The 13,555-nt window shown below is 52.5% G+C and overlaps 5 protein-coding genes across 5 annotated transcripts; 2 read left to right on the top strand and 3 right to left on the bottom strand.

Moving 5' to 3' along the window:
- Positions 1–246: 246 nt before the first annotated feature.
- Positions 247–919, bottom strand: MRS44_006678 (uncharacterized protein; the record flags this gene model as incomplete). The annotated part of the gene is made up of 3 exons (XM_046283773.2): positions 247–477; positions 527–670; positions 725–919. The coding sequence occupies 3 exons, from the start codon at positions 917–919 to the stop codon at positions 247–249; spliced, it is 570 nt and encodes a 189-aa protein (XP_046139707.2).
- A 2,420-nt stretch (positions 920–3,339) lies between these two features.
- On the top strand, positions 3,340–4,995 carry MRS44_006677 (uncharacterized protein; the record flags this gene model as incomplete). The annotated part of the gene is made up of 4 exons (XM_065621849.1): positions 3,340–3,525; positions 3,581–4,393; positions 4,627–4,684; positions 4,751–4,995. 4 exons carry the CDS (start codon positions 3,340–3,342, stop codon positions 4,993–4,995), a joined length of 1,302 nt encoding a protein of 433 aa, XP_065477921.1.
- Positions 4,996–6,615: 1,620 nt separating this feature from the next.
- MRS44_006676 (uncharacterized protein) lies at positions 6,616–8,487 on the top strand (the record flags this gene model as incomplete). The annotated part of the gene is made up of 2 exons (XM_046270259.2): positions 6,616–7,365; positions 7,414–8,487. The coding sequence occupies 2 exons, from the start codon at positions 6,616–6,618 to the stop codon at positions 8,485–8,487; spliced, it is 1,824 nt and encodes a 607-aa protein (XP_046139710.1).
- Positions 8,488–9,135: 648 nt separating this feature from the next.
- On the bottom strand, positions 9,136–10,058 carry MRS44_006675 (uncharacterized protein; the record flags this gene model as incomplete). The annotated part of the gene is made up of 3 exons (XM_046274552.2): positions 9,136–9,309; positions 9,365–9,914; positions 9,970–10,058. 3 exons carry the CDS (start codon positions 10,056–10,058, stop codon positions 9,136–9,138), a joined length of 813 nt encoding a protein of 270 aa, XP_046139711.1.
- Positions 10,059–10,744: 686 nt separating this feature from the next.
- MRS44_006674 (uncharacterized protein) lies at positions 10,745–12,238 on the bottom strand (the record flags this gene model as incomplete). Its single annotated transcript, XM_046278113.2, has 1 exon — positions 10,745–12,238. The coding sequence occupies one exon, from the start codon at positions 12,236–12,238 to the stop codon at positions 10,745–10,747; it is 1,494 nt and encodes a 497-aa protein (XP_046139712.1).
- Between the last annotated feature and the right edge of the window lie 1,317 nt (positions 12,239–13,555).

Raw genomic sequence — 13,555 nt, 5'->3', positions numbered from 1 at the left:
TTCCCGGATGGCAGGAGCACAGTCTCCGCACAGTGCATTTGCACTATGCTACAAATATCGCACCCACGTCACTTGGAAGCTACAAGATCAACTTGAGTTGTCTCGATTGTCAATTACTTGATGTAACCTACGGTTTTTCGGATCATTCCTTGAACCCAGCCAGTCAATGTTGTTGCATCATCCGCCCAAGCTCTCGAGAGCCACCAGAATGCTGCATGTCCAGCTACTGACCCTGTAACCCCCAACTTAAAGCTCCTCCTTCAGCATGATGTAGATCTGAGCCTGACCCGGCATCAGAGAGTGAGGCGAGTCATTGTACTCGGCAGCCGGGAACTGGACGACCATCTCCATCTTGGCTGCTTCTTCCTGACCGGCCTTCTCAGTCGCGTCGATGCACTTGAGGCTAACGATCTTGCAAGTGAATCGGGGTCGGAAGTTGCGCTCGTAGTCCGAATCGGTGACCTTGGTGTGCTCCTCCTAGTCTCTGTCAGCCTGATGTAGTCACAAGTCAACAGTCACAACTTACAACGGAGCGAGAAAGATCAGTGGAGCAACGGCGTAGTCCCTCGGACAGATTCTCACGCAGGTCGAGTTCCTTCATGCAATAGCCAATGTCCTCGACAATGGCCTGAACGGTGTTCTTCAGATGGTCCGTCTCCGCAATGTATCGCTATCGAAAGAGTTAGCATGATCAAGTGGTATTGATGTACAGGCTGGTGCTCACCTCGAGGACGACGGCCGAGGCCGGGTCCTTGGCTCGGATTTGCTTCGCGATCTCTTCGACGGTAGGGCTCGCCATCTTGTTGCTGAGATGACTCGAATTGGTGATGGTGATGAGTTGAAGATGTTGCGAGGAAGCCATCACCATGAGCTCGCTCTTATATTGGAAGCTCGGCCGTTTGGCGCTGAGGCGATACATCTTGTTCGTCGGTATAACCCCCCACTGTCATCTTCAGAATGAATAGTCAAATAGTTCCATTATCATCCTCTGTGTCGGTTTGATATTGTAGAGGATTGAAACCAATCTGTTTGACTTGACATGGTTTGACTCTCAACAGTGACAAACGGTGTCAAGATTCTGGTTTCACCGAGCCATATAACTTCCTTTTCGTCCGTTCTTCATCTGATTAAAGATCTAGTTAAAAGAAATTTCCGATTGGAGCATCCTGCTTTATGGCATTCAGATGCCCTCTGGACGCTCCGCGAACCCATGACATGGGACGTGCCCCTCTGTCAGGTCTCCTACATGAACGAATTGCCAACGGCTGCGGCCATTCAGGGCTTTCTGGACATGTCGCTGACTGCTCTATTCCCCTTTTCGAAGTGTTTATAGACTCTTCGCCCCTCTTCTTCCAAGTCGGAGCCGGTAGCTCTGGTGTTCTCATGCATCCACGTAACTCGGCGCAATGTTGTAGGTCACCCTCCATTTCGTAGAGTCCTCCTCTCTCGTATATCACGATACCCTCCTCCAATAACTTTCGGTTTTTGGCTTTTTGGAGTTCATTTTGAAGCTTGCGTCGTTGTCTCCTTTCTCTTAGCCACAATGTGATAGCAACAGCAATTAGAATCACCCCCAATGTGACGCCGATGCCGATTCCTACTTGCTCCTCTATTGACGGTCCTCTGTTTTGAGAAGAAGCAGTATCCGTTTCTCTCGACGTGTCTGAATTCTCGCTTTCGGATTGTTTCATGGTATTCCGTGGTAGTTCGGCAGTGGAGGTGATTGATGAGACTCGCGATGATGAAGTCAACGACGACTTTGGAACTGATGTTGATTTCGTCGCCGGTTCCGTAGCAGTCCCGTAGACTTCCCAGTACTGTTCGCAGATCTTCCAGTAACTATTCTCCATCTCTAATATGTGTATGAGTGACTCTGCCTCACAAAGGGGAAGTGTGCCATACGAAACATTTCATCTTTACTGCACGATTCTTTCAATTTCCTCTCGCGGTTGTCCAGACACTCGCTCATTGTATCGACGATAGTCTCATGGTTCTTATCGTAACACCAGCAGTCAAAATCATCTTCTCCACAGCCAGTTGCAGCAACACCAATGTTGAAGCACCCGCTTACGCATTCGGGAAGGGCCTTGGCAAGCTCAGCAGCGTTTGAATGTGCCATTGGACAGAATTTTGTTAAAAGAGTGTTGGACAGGTTGGTTGAACGAGTGTTGTACGAGTTGGTTAACGAGTGTAGTACAGCAGTCCTGACGCGATTCCGATAGGTAAGGGTATCGAAGAACGAAACTATAACGTAGGGCCCAAGTCGGGAGCGAGAGAAGGAACGAGAAGCGAATACATTCGGTGTCACTTGAAATCCTGAAACCTCCTGTAAAAGGGACGGCGTTTAAAAGGTTTGTCGATCCTCGGCACGGATTTTCAGCTCACTTGGCACAACCAGGCTGTCTTCAGATGGCCAGATGTAAGACCTGTAGGGCGCTTAATTTCCTTATATAATTCGGCAGCCCAGTTTCTTTTTTGTAGACAAACAAGGCTCTGTGAAGCCTCTTTATGTATGTTTCAACTAGGTCTGTTGTCACTGCTAACTGGGTACATCACTCGACTGAATCGATGACACCTAATTGAAGCATACATAAAAGCCCGTCATCCTTAAACGAAAGCCTTTTCGAAAACGTGTATAACTGGCTTCCTATGTTCGGGAGGGTAAGATACGGCTGTGTGAGACGCTGGTTGAGTTGTGCGGTATCGAATCAGCAAATCCGCCAAGCACACCGGGTCTCCCAAGATCTGACCTCTGCCTTTCAATTGGCACTCTACACCTTGGCAGGATGAAATCTCAAGTGGCTGACCTTTGAACCATCCAGCGAGCCTTGATCAACCTTTCAGAACCCGTAGTTCTCGGTAGATATGCTCAGTCGGCGGTACGGTGTAGTTAAACCCCGAAGGACCCTGTCCCTGGTTCGGAAGCCACTTTCAAATCTTGCAGAGTCCAGGCCAAAGTTGGGCATGGGAAACAGAGCCTAAAATGTGGATACCCGCTGTCTGGGAAATGATATCGGCATCCGATGGAAGACGGTATCCGTACGGAGAATGCGAATCCGATGGGTCTCGGCCTCTATCGATACGAAAAACGAAGGATCTCCAAGAACCCTCTGTCGTGCCCAGGATTCTAGACGGGCGTCTTTATCCGTCGCAAGACGTCATGATTGGTCACGGCCCAGCCGCTCTCCACATTTCGGTCTGCTGGCACCTCGGGCTTGTCGGCCTCGGGCAAAGGAATAAAAATGACGGCAAGTCCATGAGCTGATAAAGACGGCGTCAGAGCTGACATCCTCCTCCGGAAACATCGCCTTCCCGCGGCAAAAGGCCACTGTCTTGAACATGAACTCGCACCTGCGTGGCTCCCAGCCCGGTCCTGCGAATATGGCTATGCACCAGCAGTTCCGCGAGGCTGTCATCAGAGAAATCATCCACGAAGAGATACTCATCGAGCAGAGACATGAGCTGGCGGCTCTTGCGACCCTTCTGCTTGCAAAGACCAGAGAAGAAGAAGACTCTTCCAACAGTGTATGGAAGAACCTACGTCAAGACCCCCGACGACCCTCGGACTAATGAATCCTAGTACGAGACGTCATATGAATACTACGAAGAAGACGAGGAAGAGGACGAAGAGGACCCCTCTTCAGTCGAACAACCTCAACCTACCGGCAGGAAAAGGACTCTCCCTCACAACGATGCGCAGATTCCAGTACCTCAGAAGCGACAGCGGATAGACCCTACGCCCGCCGTGCACCCCCAACCCCCACCCCCGCAAGAGATCAAACGACCAGAGGCCCCGCCAGAGGCGAAGAACTGGATGCCGACGTCGATGGGGAGTGCCGACAACTCACACCGACACCCGGTACTTCAGGCTGCACTCCGCAAGGCCCCGATCACGTACGCTCGCCCAGTCGCGCAGACCTTTCTCGAAGAACTGGATTGCGATAAGCTCGGCGCTCTGGACGTCGCCAAGGCCGTCTTTGACATGGGCATCCGGTACTCCAAGATGGCATCGGACGACGAGTTCAACATTGTCTTTTACGTGACTCTGGCGAACCCGCGTGATGCGGTCCGATACAACATTGGTACTCCGTCGGAAAAGCATATGATTTTCTGGGGTAGAGTTCAACGCATCACGCATAGGGATATACCACCAGATCCGTTCAAGACCCCGGTAAAGCAACCAGAGAGGAAGGCAGAGGTGAATCCCGAGCCTAAGGTGACCACGACGAGAACGGTACCTGCGCCTGTGAAGGAGAAAGCCGAACCTAAGCCAGCTGCCAGGAGAGTCGCTGCGCCTGCACCGGCGCCTGCAAGGGAGAAGCCCAGGGGAAACCTCAAGGCCAGCCTGATTAAGGAGGTTGACGAGAAGACAAAGATCCCGCTGAACGAGAGAGTGAGGAAGTGGCTGGATGAGGTGATTTCAATGGATAGTAGTGCAAATTGATCTAGCAAGAGGAGGAATATATGTTGGAATGGAAGGGTCAGGATGGATTATGAGCATACATGAGATCGAGATACCCACATGTGACGGAAACGGACGACAACCACGGCATTGCATTAGCGGAATCTTTTTTGAATTTATCTATAATCTAGTTTGTCCTGTCCTGTTGCCTGAACGCCATGCAGATGCAAGCCTCAAGGTTGCATCAATCAGGCTGGCGGTTAACCGTTGCCATCGGCTATCGTGAGTGTGGCTTTGCCATGTTTGATTGACTGTTACGCAAATTGCAATAATTGGCCAAACTATCAGGATTGGCTAGGCAACGAATAGTCTTGAGCATTGGCCAAGAATCCAGTGATACTCAAGTTCGTATCAAAAACATCGACAACCACTCTGTTTGGATCGACGTGTCTTGCCCAAATGCCAAGATGATAGGACCCGTCCCCACCCAGGAATTAAGCTTTGCCCTCTCATTGATCTCTTTCGAATCGGCCGCAGAGACATGCTCTGAAACACCACGCGTGTTGGGTGTGCGTGGAGGCGAGACGCTCTGAGTCGCGCGCAGCAGGGCAATGCATACCCACAATTGACAGAAATAGTAGCAAGGCAGGGGGGTAGGGGGGAGGAAAGAATCGTCATCTACATGTAGAGTTGTAATGCAAAATCTGGTTGGCAAGTCTACCGGATCTTTCGGGGGGCGGAAGACTAACAATGTTCCGCTCCATCAGACCTCCTATGGAATTCGGAGAAGCTTTCGCAGAGCTGTCCTGTATCGGCCGGGAACACACACACACATACACACATAAAGAGCACGGCGTAGCCAAGGTCTAGATCGTGGTAGCACAGCCCCCACGTTGCTTGTGTGTGCTTGGCCAAGGAAGGGTCCTGTCCGCGTTGGCCTATTCAGCCACCATCTTTCTGGCTAAAGACATTCATTTTCAGCTGGTCCTGCAGGCGTTCGAAGTGTACAGCCTCAAGCATGCAGCTGCAAGTGTGCGAATTATGCCTCGCCGCACATGAGGAATCAAACGAGCAGCCAAAAGGCAAAATCGACACCAAGACAGATATTATTGTGTGTCTCTGTTTCAAGGAACAAGACGAAAGCAAAGTGTTTGGTTCACAAGATGCGCAATGCTTCCAAACTGAGTCGGGATCTTCCATGGAAGAGGTGGATTCGTCGTCATTGCTGGTACGTAGTGTAAGTGGCGGAGGAACAAGTACCTGTACATGTACATTCTTTTGACAACGGCGCTGGGAGCTTGCCGTGTTGGGCAGGTAGAGGATTTGATCGCGGCAGACCCTAACACGATTCTGCCAACATCTCGACTCAGGCAGGACAACGCCCATTCGGCCAACATGCGGTCGTTTTACAGCTTGATCAGGCTGTATGCATGGGGGCTGACGCCCATAAGCAATCCCATCTGCTGACAGGAGGGGGACGCCCGTTGCGCAGGCGACACGATGGATCCAATAGGACGGGGTTGGATTGAAGTGGCCTGGCAAGCAATCTTGATGGATTCGGCATTTCGGTGAAACCATCCGCAATAGCTACTGCCCCGCTCAACAGAGTCCTGGACTCCTAGGCTCCCTGGGCGCCTCTTGTTCGGGTTCGGGCTGTCAATGGCACCTTTCACGCCGAACCGATGCAGGCGCTAAGATCTCCGCCCGGCGGAACGGTACAGAGCCTGGAGCTGGCGGCGGGGCCGGGCAGACAGCGCCTAAAGGAGCCCCTGTGGTTGCGAGCTTGGGGGCGTAAGAAGATGTACCTGTACATTCCGCCTCCCACGCTTGTTTAGCATCCGTCCGTGTCTCAGGAGCGCCCACCTCTCCGTTCATCACAAGCTGGGGTTGGGTGCGACGACGTTTCCAGGTTTCTTTCCAGATCCTGCCTCCGAGTCTCTTCTCCTCTGTTCTGTATCTACGTAGCTTGTTTATGCTGCTCTTGCGCTTCACCTTGATTCTCTTTTTCCGTTACTTACCCCTTCTCGCTATATACTTTTCAAACCTAACCTAAGCTCCCTACGACTTGTCCTATTCCGAGTCCTTGTTCGTCGCTCCCGCAACCGATCAAGCTTTCGCCGTCGCACATGTGGTCCTAACCCAATCTCCGCCCCGACTCTCCTCCCTCCTCCTCTCCCTCCCCTTCCTCATCCTTTGACGAGTCCATTCCCGCAATGGACTTTGATCTCTACGAGCGAAGCGGAGGAGCATCGAGCAGCGACGACGAAAAGCCCCCCGTCTACAAATTCATCGGTATCGCTCTCGCCGTCGCCTCTGGTATATTCATCGGCGTCTCGTTCGTCCTCAAAAAGTTCGGCCTACTGCGCGCAAACGAAAAGTACAATGAAACCCCCGGTGAAGGATATGGCTACCTCAAGAATGCCTACTGGTGGGGAGGCATGACCCTCATGATCATTGGAGAGATCTGCAACTTTGCCGCATACCTCTTCACGGATGCCATCCTCGTCACGCCCCTCGGCGCACTGTCGGTCGTTATCTGCGCCGTCCTGTCCGCCATCTTCCTCAAGGAGCGTCTTAGCATGGTTGGCAAGGTCGCCTGCTTTCTCTGTATCGTCGGATCCGTCGTCATTGTCATGAACGCTCCTCACGGCACGAGCGTCAACAATATCCAGGAGATGCAAAAGTACTTCATCACCCCCGGCTTCCTCTCCTATGCCGGTGTCATCGTTGTCGGTTCGGTAATTACTGCGTTCTGGGCTGGGCCAAAATGGGGTAATAAGAACATGCTGGTCTACATCTCTGTCTGCAGCTGGGTCGGCGGCCTGAGCGTTGTCGCAACTCAGGGCCTGGGCGCTGGTATCCTTGCGTGGATCCGTGGAAAGCCTCAATACAAGGAGTGGTTCTTCTGGGTACTTCTCGTCTTTATCATCATCACATTGCTGACTGAAATCGTCTACCTCAATGTATGAATCCCGTGTCTCATGGTGTCTCACTTGCTCACTCCTTTACAGAAAGCTCTCAACATCTTCAACGCCTCTATCGTCACCCCCACTTACTATGTCTACTTTACCAGCACGACCATCATCACCTCGGCCATCCTATTCCAGGGTTTTAAGGGCACTGCTCAGTCTATCGTCACAGTGGTGTTGGGTTTCTTAACTATATGTTCCGGAGTGGTGTTATTACAACTCTCGAAATCAGCCAAGGACGTTCCAGATGCGGCCGTTTTCAGCGGCGACCTCGACCAGATTCAAACCATCGCCGAACAGGAGCAACCAGAGTCGGATCCAAAGGCCGATGCCATCCGTGGAACCGCCGCTATTCTACGACAAATCTCACGAAGACGACTAAGAATGGAGGCAGATGAGCTCAAGAGATTGCACGAGGAAAAGAGGATGGAAGCGATGGACCCCATTGAGGAGGGACAACAAACAGAGTGGGAATGGGATGGCTTGAGGAGAAGGAGAACAATGACTTATAGGTCCGGCACTGTCAGTTCGCGTGGAAGAACCGCACCATCGCCGCCCCCTAGTTCTGGACGCCATGCACCGCCACCACCTTCCACTCCCAGGGTTCACCCTCCGTTGGGCATGTCTCACTTCCCGCCCTCAGACGACGAAGATGACGACTATAACGACCGGAGCACTATCTTTTCGAGCATCGCGGGTACGATCCGTGGCCGAGCTCGGGGCTTTACCAACTTCTCTGGCCGACACTATGAGGAAGATAACTCTGACGATAAGGCCCGGAGTCCCATGCATCCTGTTCCTCTGACCGAGATTGCTGTTCCTCGAGATAAGCCCGACGATGAGTCCGATGCCTACTTTGGCCAGACCCGCGAGCACGTCTTTGATCGCCAGGATACCGAGTATCGGGGAGCTTCGTCTCACAGCAACCAGAGCCTTGCTCCTCCGACCCCTCCACCGCACGGTGGAAATATGAGCGGAACTCGACGCCAGTTCTCTTTCCATAATGTTTTCCGGCGGCCTCACTCATCGAGATCCACGTCTGGTGTTGAAGAGCCCACCGAAGAAGAGAGACAAGGGCTTGTCAAGGAGGACAGCCGTGGCCCCGCGTTTCTCTAAGGGGGGTCAAGGCGAAAACAGTACATGAAGGTCTCGCTTTGAGGTCCATTGCATATGCCTGGCGTTGGGTGTTTTCTTGGTTTTATCTATCCCGTTACTTGTTCGCTTCTGGGGCATGGATTACGTGGCGCTTGTGTACTGTCGTCACTCCTGGGTATGGTAGGTATAGACACGTGTGTTGGACGGAGCGCAAGCTTTGATGAACTGCCCTGTACACACAGAGCTGCTACGGGACACGGGGGTTGGGATCTGGCAGTTGGTGGAGGATAGCAACGCGTCATGAGTCAAAGATTAGCTGTATCACGATAATCTAGCATTATTAGCCTAGCCCCTTTGTCTGTTTGGTGAAAAATACGAGAAGCATGCATGTGAAGATGAACACAACGACGCTGTAACATGATCTCATTGATGTCTAGTAATTCATGTGGTTTCAGAGAATTTCGCTCCCTTTGTTCCAGAACTCCGCGCAATGCAAAAGCAATACGTGCAGTGCAGCAAGATTCCCCAATGCTGTGCTTGCCCCAGACTCCAAGCATTAGAAATATGATTCAAAAAAAAAAAAAAAAAAAGACAAAAGGCCGCCCTTCCGTAAAACGCTGCTCAGCATCCAATACAAGTTTCTTTCTTTTTATAGCCCCCTTGGACTCTCTACCAGTCAACAGCCCAACCGTTCTCTTCGAGGAACTCGTCACAGGCCTGCTTCAGGCCCCGGTTGGGTCGCAGCTCCGACTGGTGGAGGGGTTCACGGGTTAGAGGGTCGCTGGGATGTCGTCGAAGGTGCTCCATGATGGAGGCGCGCTCATATGATTTTCCAGTCTTTGTCTGTAGAGGTGTTAGTGGTCGATGTTAGGTATTCGCAGGGGATAGGGGGGCTTACGATAACTGGATCAACCATGATACCAAAACTGATGTCATCGATCGCCCAGTCGGGCACCTCGCGCTTCTTCTCGCTGCCATCTCGCGCCTTTTCGAATATCTCCTTCATTCTTTCAATCTTTGCCGCAGTTTCCTCTTCAATCTCTTGCTTCTCCATGCCGTCGTCCGTCTCCGCCAGCATAGCATCCCTATCCCTGCCAAGGAGCTCAATGACCTCCCTCTCCAAATCCTTGGTCTCTCGGAGGCGGGTCCTCTCACGCTCCTCCCAGCGCTCCTTCTTGCACCGCAGGACGACGGCCGTGACGTTCGCGAGGGAGCGGTCGTTAGACTCTGCGCAGATGGCGTGGGCGCGCAGGGCGCTCTCGAGGGCACCGTCAAAGTCGCGCAGGGCGAGCTGGGCCTGGGCGAGATAGTAGTGTGCCTTCATGTTATCGGGAGCGAGCCGCAGGCATGCTTCGCAGTCGGTGACAACAGAGTCCCAGTAGTTGAGCTTGAGGCGGGCAAAGGCGCGGTTCGTGTAGAGCGTCGGGTTCTTGGGGTCGACGATGATGCTAGTTCCGCTTTGTCAGAGAAAGAGAAGGGTATATTTGCGCCTGGAGAGCTCACGCCTTGGAGTAGAGGCTGTCGGCGCCGGCATAGTCGCCTGCTTGAAAGCATTTGTTGCCCTCCTCCTTCAATTGCATCGACTTTGACATGGTGACTGGTGTCTCGTGGTGGATCGGTTGAGTGTTAAGCCGAGGTGGGGGTAATTCAAAGGAGCTCTGTCCGGACAGCTCGGTGAAGAAGCAAGAAGCAGCTATCAAAGATGCACTACGAAAGGGGAAATAACACGATCAGAAGAGAAGTAATAGACTGCTTCGAGGTCAGATGTGCAGCAAGCAATAATGCAAGAGGGGAAACCCCGCGCGCCGAACAAACGAAACGAGACTGGCTGTTCGTTGTGTAAGAGACGTGATATGATTAGGTAGGAGCTGGATGCCAAACGTCCAAGTAGCGAGACCCTGCAACTGCCCGTCTTTCTCTCCCCGGGAGGCGCGGATATGATTGGATTTCTAAGCGCGGGTGCCCTAGAAAGTTCGAGAATGAGGACGCGGGGGAGGATGGATATAGGGGACTTTGGTGGGGGTGCCTCCATGCCACTTTGACCAGGTGGTGGATTAGTGGACTATTTCCAGGAACAGGCCTAGTTCCTAATGTCGGGTCACATACAACGAACCAACAAGTTCTAACACAATCTGGTCTAATTAGTTTCTATTTATCAAAGCTCTTACCTATCGAGCTCGACTCTAATCTAATCGTACATCAAGACATTTCGCACTCTCCAGTGCTGGCGTGAGCCCCTCTGTATATCCTTCATCCAATGCTCTATAACTTCTCTCCCTCACAGCTCAACAAGTCGCAAAACCAACTTCTCCTTGGGCCGCAGCGTAAACGTCGGCGCCGCGACCTCTACCGGTCTCTCCTCGAAGCCCAGCGGCCTCTCAATGCGGAAGCGGCGCACCATCTCGGCCAGCATCACCTTCATCTCCAGCATTGACAGCTGCTTGCCGATGCACATGCGCGGCCCGTTGTGGAACGTCTCAAAGGCGTAGGCGCTCGCCGCCGCGTCCTCGAGGTTGTCCCAGCGGTCCGGGTCAAAGGTCTGGGCTGTCGGGCCCCAGACTGAGGGGTGCGTGTTCATGACGGCTGGCGAGAGCTGAATCACGGTCCCCTTGGGGAGCATGACGCCAGCGATCTCGACGTCCTGGGTGGCTTGGCGTGGTGCCATGGCGACGGCGCAGTAGAGCCGCAGGACCTCCCGCACAAAGTTGTGCAGGTATGGGAGCTTATCAATGTCGCCAAAGTCGGGCGATGGGCAAGTCTTGTCGAAGCCAATGATTTCACTGCGTAGACGCTGTTGACACTCGGGTCGGCGTGAAAGCTCATGGAGAGCCCAGGTGATTGAGCAAGCTGTCGTGTCGTGTCCGAGGACCAAGAGGTTCAAGACGTACTCGACTACAGAATTGTCGTCCCAAGAGGGATCGGAATAGTCGAGAAGACACTGGAGGGCATCGGGCTCCTGCGTCTCTTCAACATGGCCTTTTTCCAATGCCCGGCGTCTGATGGCGATCATGCCAATGATGAACTCTCGAGCCTGGGTACAGGACTGAACAAGCTCTCGGCATTCCTCAATGGGAAGAAATTGCCGGATCGGGACCAGTGAGTTGAGATAGTTGACAATGTGGCCAATTAGAGACGGCTGCATCATGTTGGTGAATGCCTTGAACAAAGGAGATTGGTCGCCCTCGAGGTGGTTGAGGTCAAGGCCAAAGGTTTCGAGGCCAATGACATCGAGGACCGCCTTCCAGATGTTTGTCTCAACTTGGACGTTCCCAGCACTGTTTCGCTGTTCAGAGAGAACTTGGGCGAGCTGCTCGGCCTTGTTCTGAACAACGGGGAAGAAGGCTTTGAGGCGTGGAGTTGACAATGGGCGGCTGATGGCCGCACGACGCTGGCGATGAAGCTTCCCCTCGATGAAGGGGAGTCCGTCTCCGACGATCTCATGAACGAACTTTCTTGCAAATCCCGGCTTGACGAACATGCCACTCTTTGTCTGGAGAATTTCCTTGTACGCCTCGATGGTGTTCGCAAAAAGGGTCTCCGAGTTGGCAAAGTTCAGGTAGCGGATAAAAGGGGTCTCGGGGTACGCGCGAGACCACTCGCAAAAGAGCTCCGGGAACCAGGCGACCTGGAGGAACTTTGTCGTCTGTCCAAGAAAAAAGGTATTGTCGGTTGGTCCTGGGAGGCGGCGGAGGGGGGAGACGTAGAAGGGGTACACGAAGATGTTGAAAGCGGCGACTCCCAACATGACAAGGCCCAGGAGAGCCGTGGTCATGATGAGAGTCCACTGCGCTCCCAGCGAGAGCAGAAAGCTCAGCATCGTCAAAGAGACGAGACCGCGCGTGATTCTGATAGTCCCCAATCAGCGACAACAAGATACAGGGAGGGTAGGGGTGATGAAGTGTGCGACTCGCTCGGCCAATCAGAGTAGGAATCCAAAAAGACCAAGAAAGAGGCGTGATGATGTGTGCAGTCAAGTCGAGGAATCATGGAGATGCTTCGTCTTTTTTTATAGAACTGAGGGTCCTCCCGTCTGCCAGTGCACGATGCGGCTCTGGCAGCTGGCGTTCACCCTCACGGCAGTGTGAACGGGCCGACGAGCCCATGATCATATGGATTCACATGGGAAAACAGAGCAGGTTCAGTAGGGAACACGTCATGGGCAGTGCTGCTCAGAGGATGGATGGGAACTTGGCTCTGTTCCAAGACGGTCTCATGGTATTGATCTCTCGGCAAGGATTTCCTTGCAGGAAAAGGATCCGTATAGAACAGAGCCATGTTCAACCAACACTCTATCAGCTCAGATGTCCTTTCTATCTGTATGTACCAGTAGTGTTCGCTGTCAAGGCTGAAACATGCCAGTTGTGGTGGACGTTCTGGCTTGGAAACCATGCACCAGGACAAGCACCAATCTCGAACACTACCCCATATACTTGGTCCAGAAATAGGTCATGGAGGATCAACGAAAGCAAGGATTCCCCTTCCTGGATCCCGATTGGGCCAAGATCTGGAGAGATATATTAAGCATAAGCATCAATAACCCAGCCGTCAGGATCGGGTCCTTCTTGTATCACAGCATACCCGTCGAGTCCCTCCCCAATGGGACACTCTACCGCAAGGCCCCCATCTCGTATCCTGACACCTCTTCTCGCTCATTCTCCGGATCTGCACAAGGCGTGTATCTGAAACCTGCAACAGGTCGGCATAAAAACGCACGTCACTCGCTTCAGGGATCAACTCGTCTATCTTGTGGCTCTGTGGATCCTTTTATGTTTCGAAAAGAGCGGCTGCTATACGTGGGATGTGCCACATGTTCCGAAACGGTGACAGCGAATCGATTGTTTTATGCTATCCGGCAGGATACAACGTCATATAAGACCACTTGGAGTTACGGGGCTATAGTTGAGCAGAGAAACTGGCTGCCTCACCTTTTATTATTTGTGACATGTCTGAAAAGTTGAAGAAATATCTTTCGATAAAAGAGGCTCTTATCAACATCATCATACAACAATCGTTCCAGCTTGAATAGTGTAGTGTAGTATAATCTAGCATCCAGCTCTTTCTATAAGAGACCTGCCGCAGCTTCTCTCCT

Source organism: Fusarium solani (assembly GCF_023522795.1).
Source record: "Fusarium solani strain SB1 chromosome Unknown bctg00000003_1, whole genome shotgun sequence".
NCBI lineage: Eukaryota > Fungi > Ascomycota > Sordariomycetes > Hypocreales > Nectriaceae > Fusarium > Fusarium solani.
Note: the sequence above shows the minus strand (reverse complement) of the source record. Positions and strands in the feature narration are given on the sequence as shown.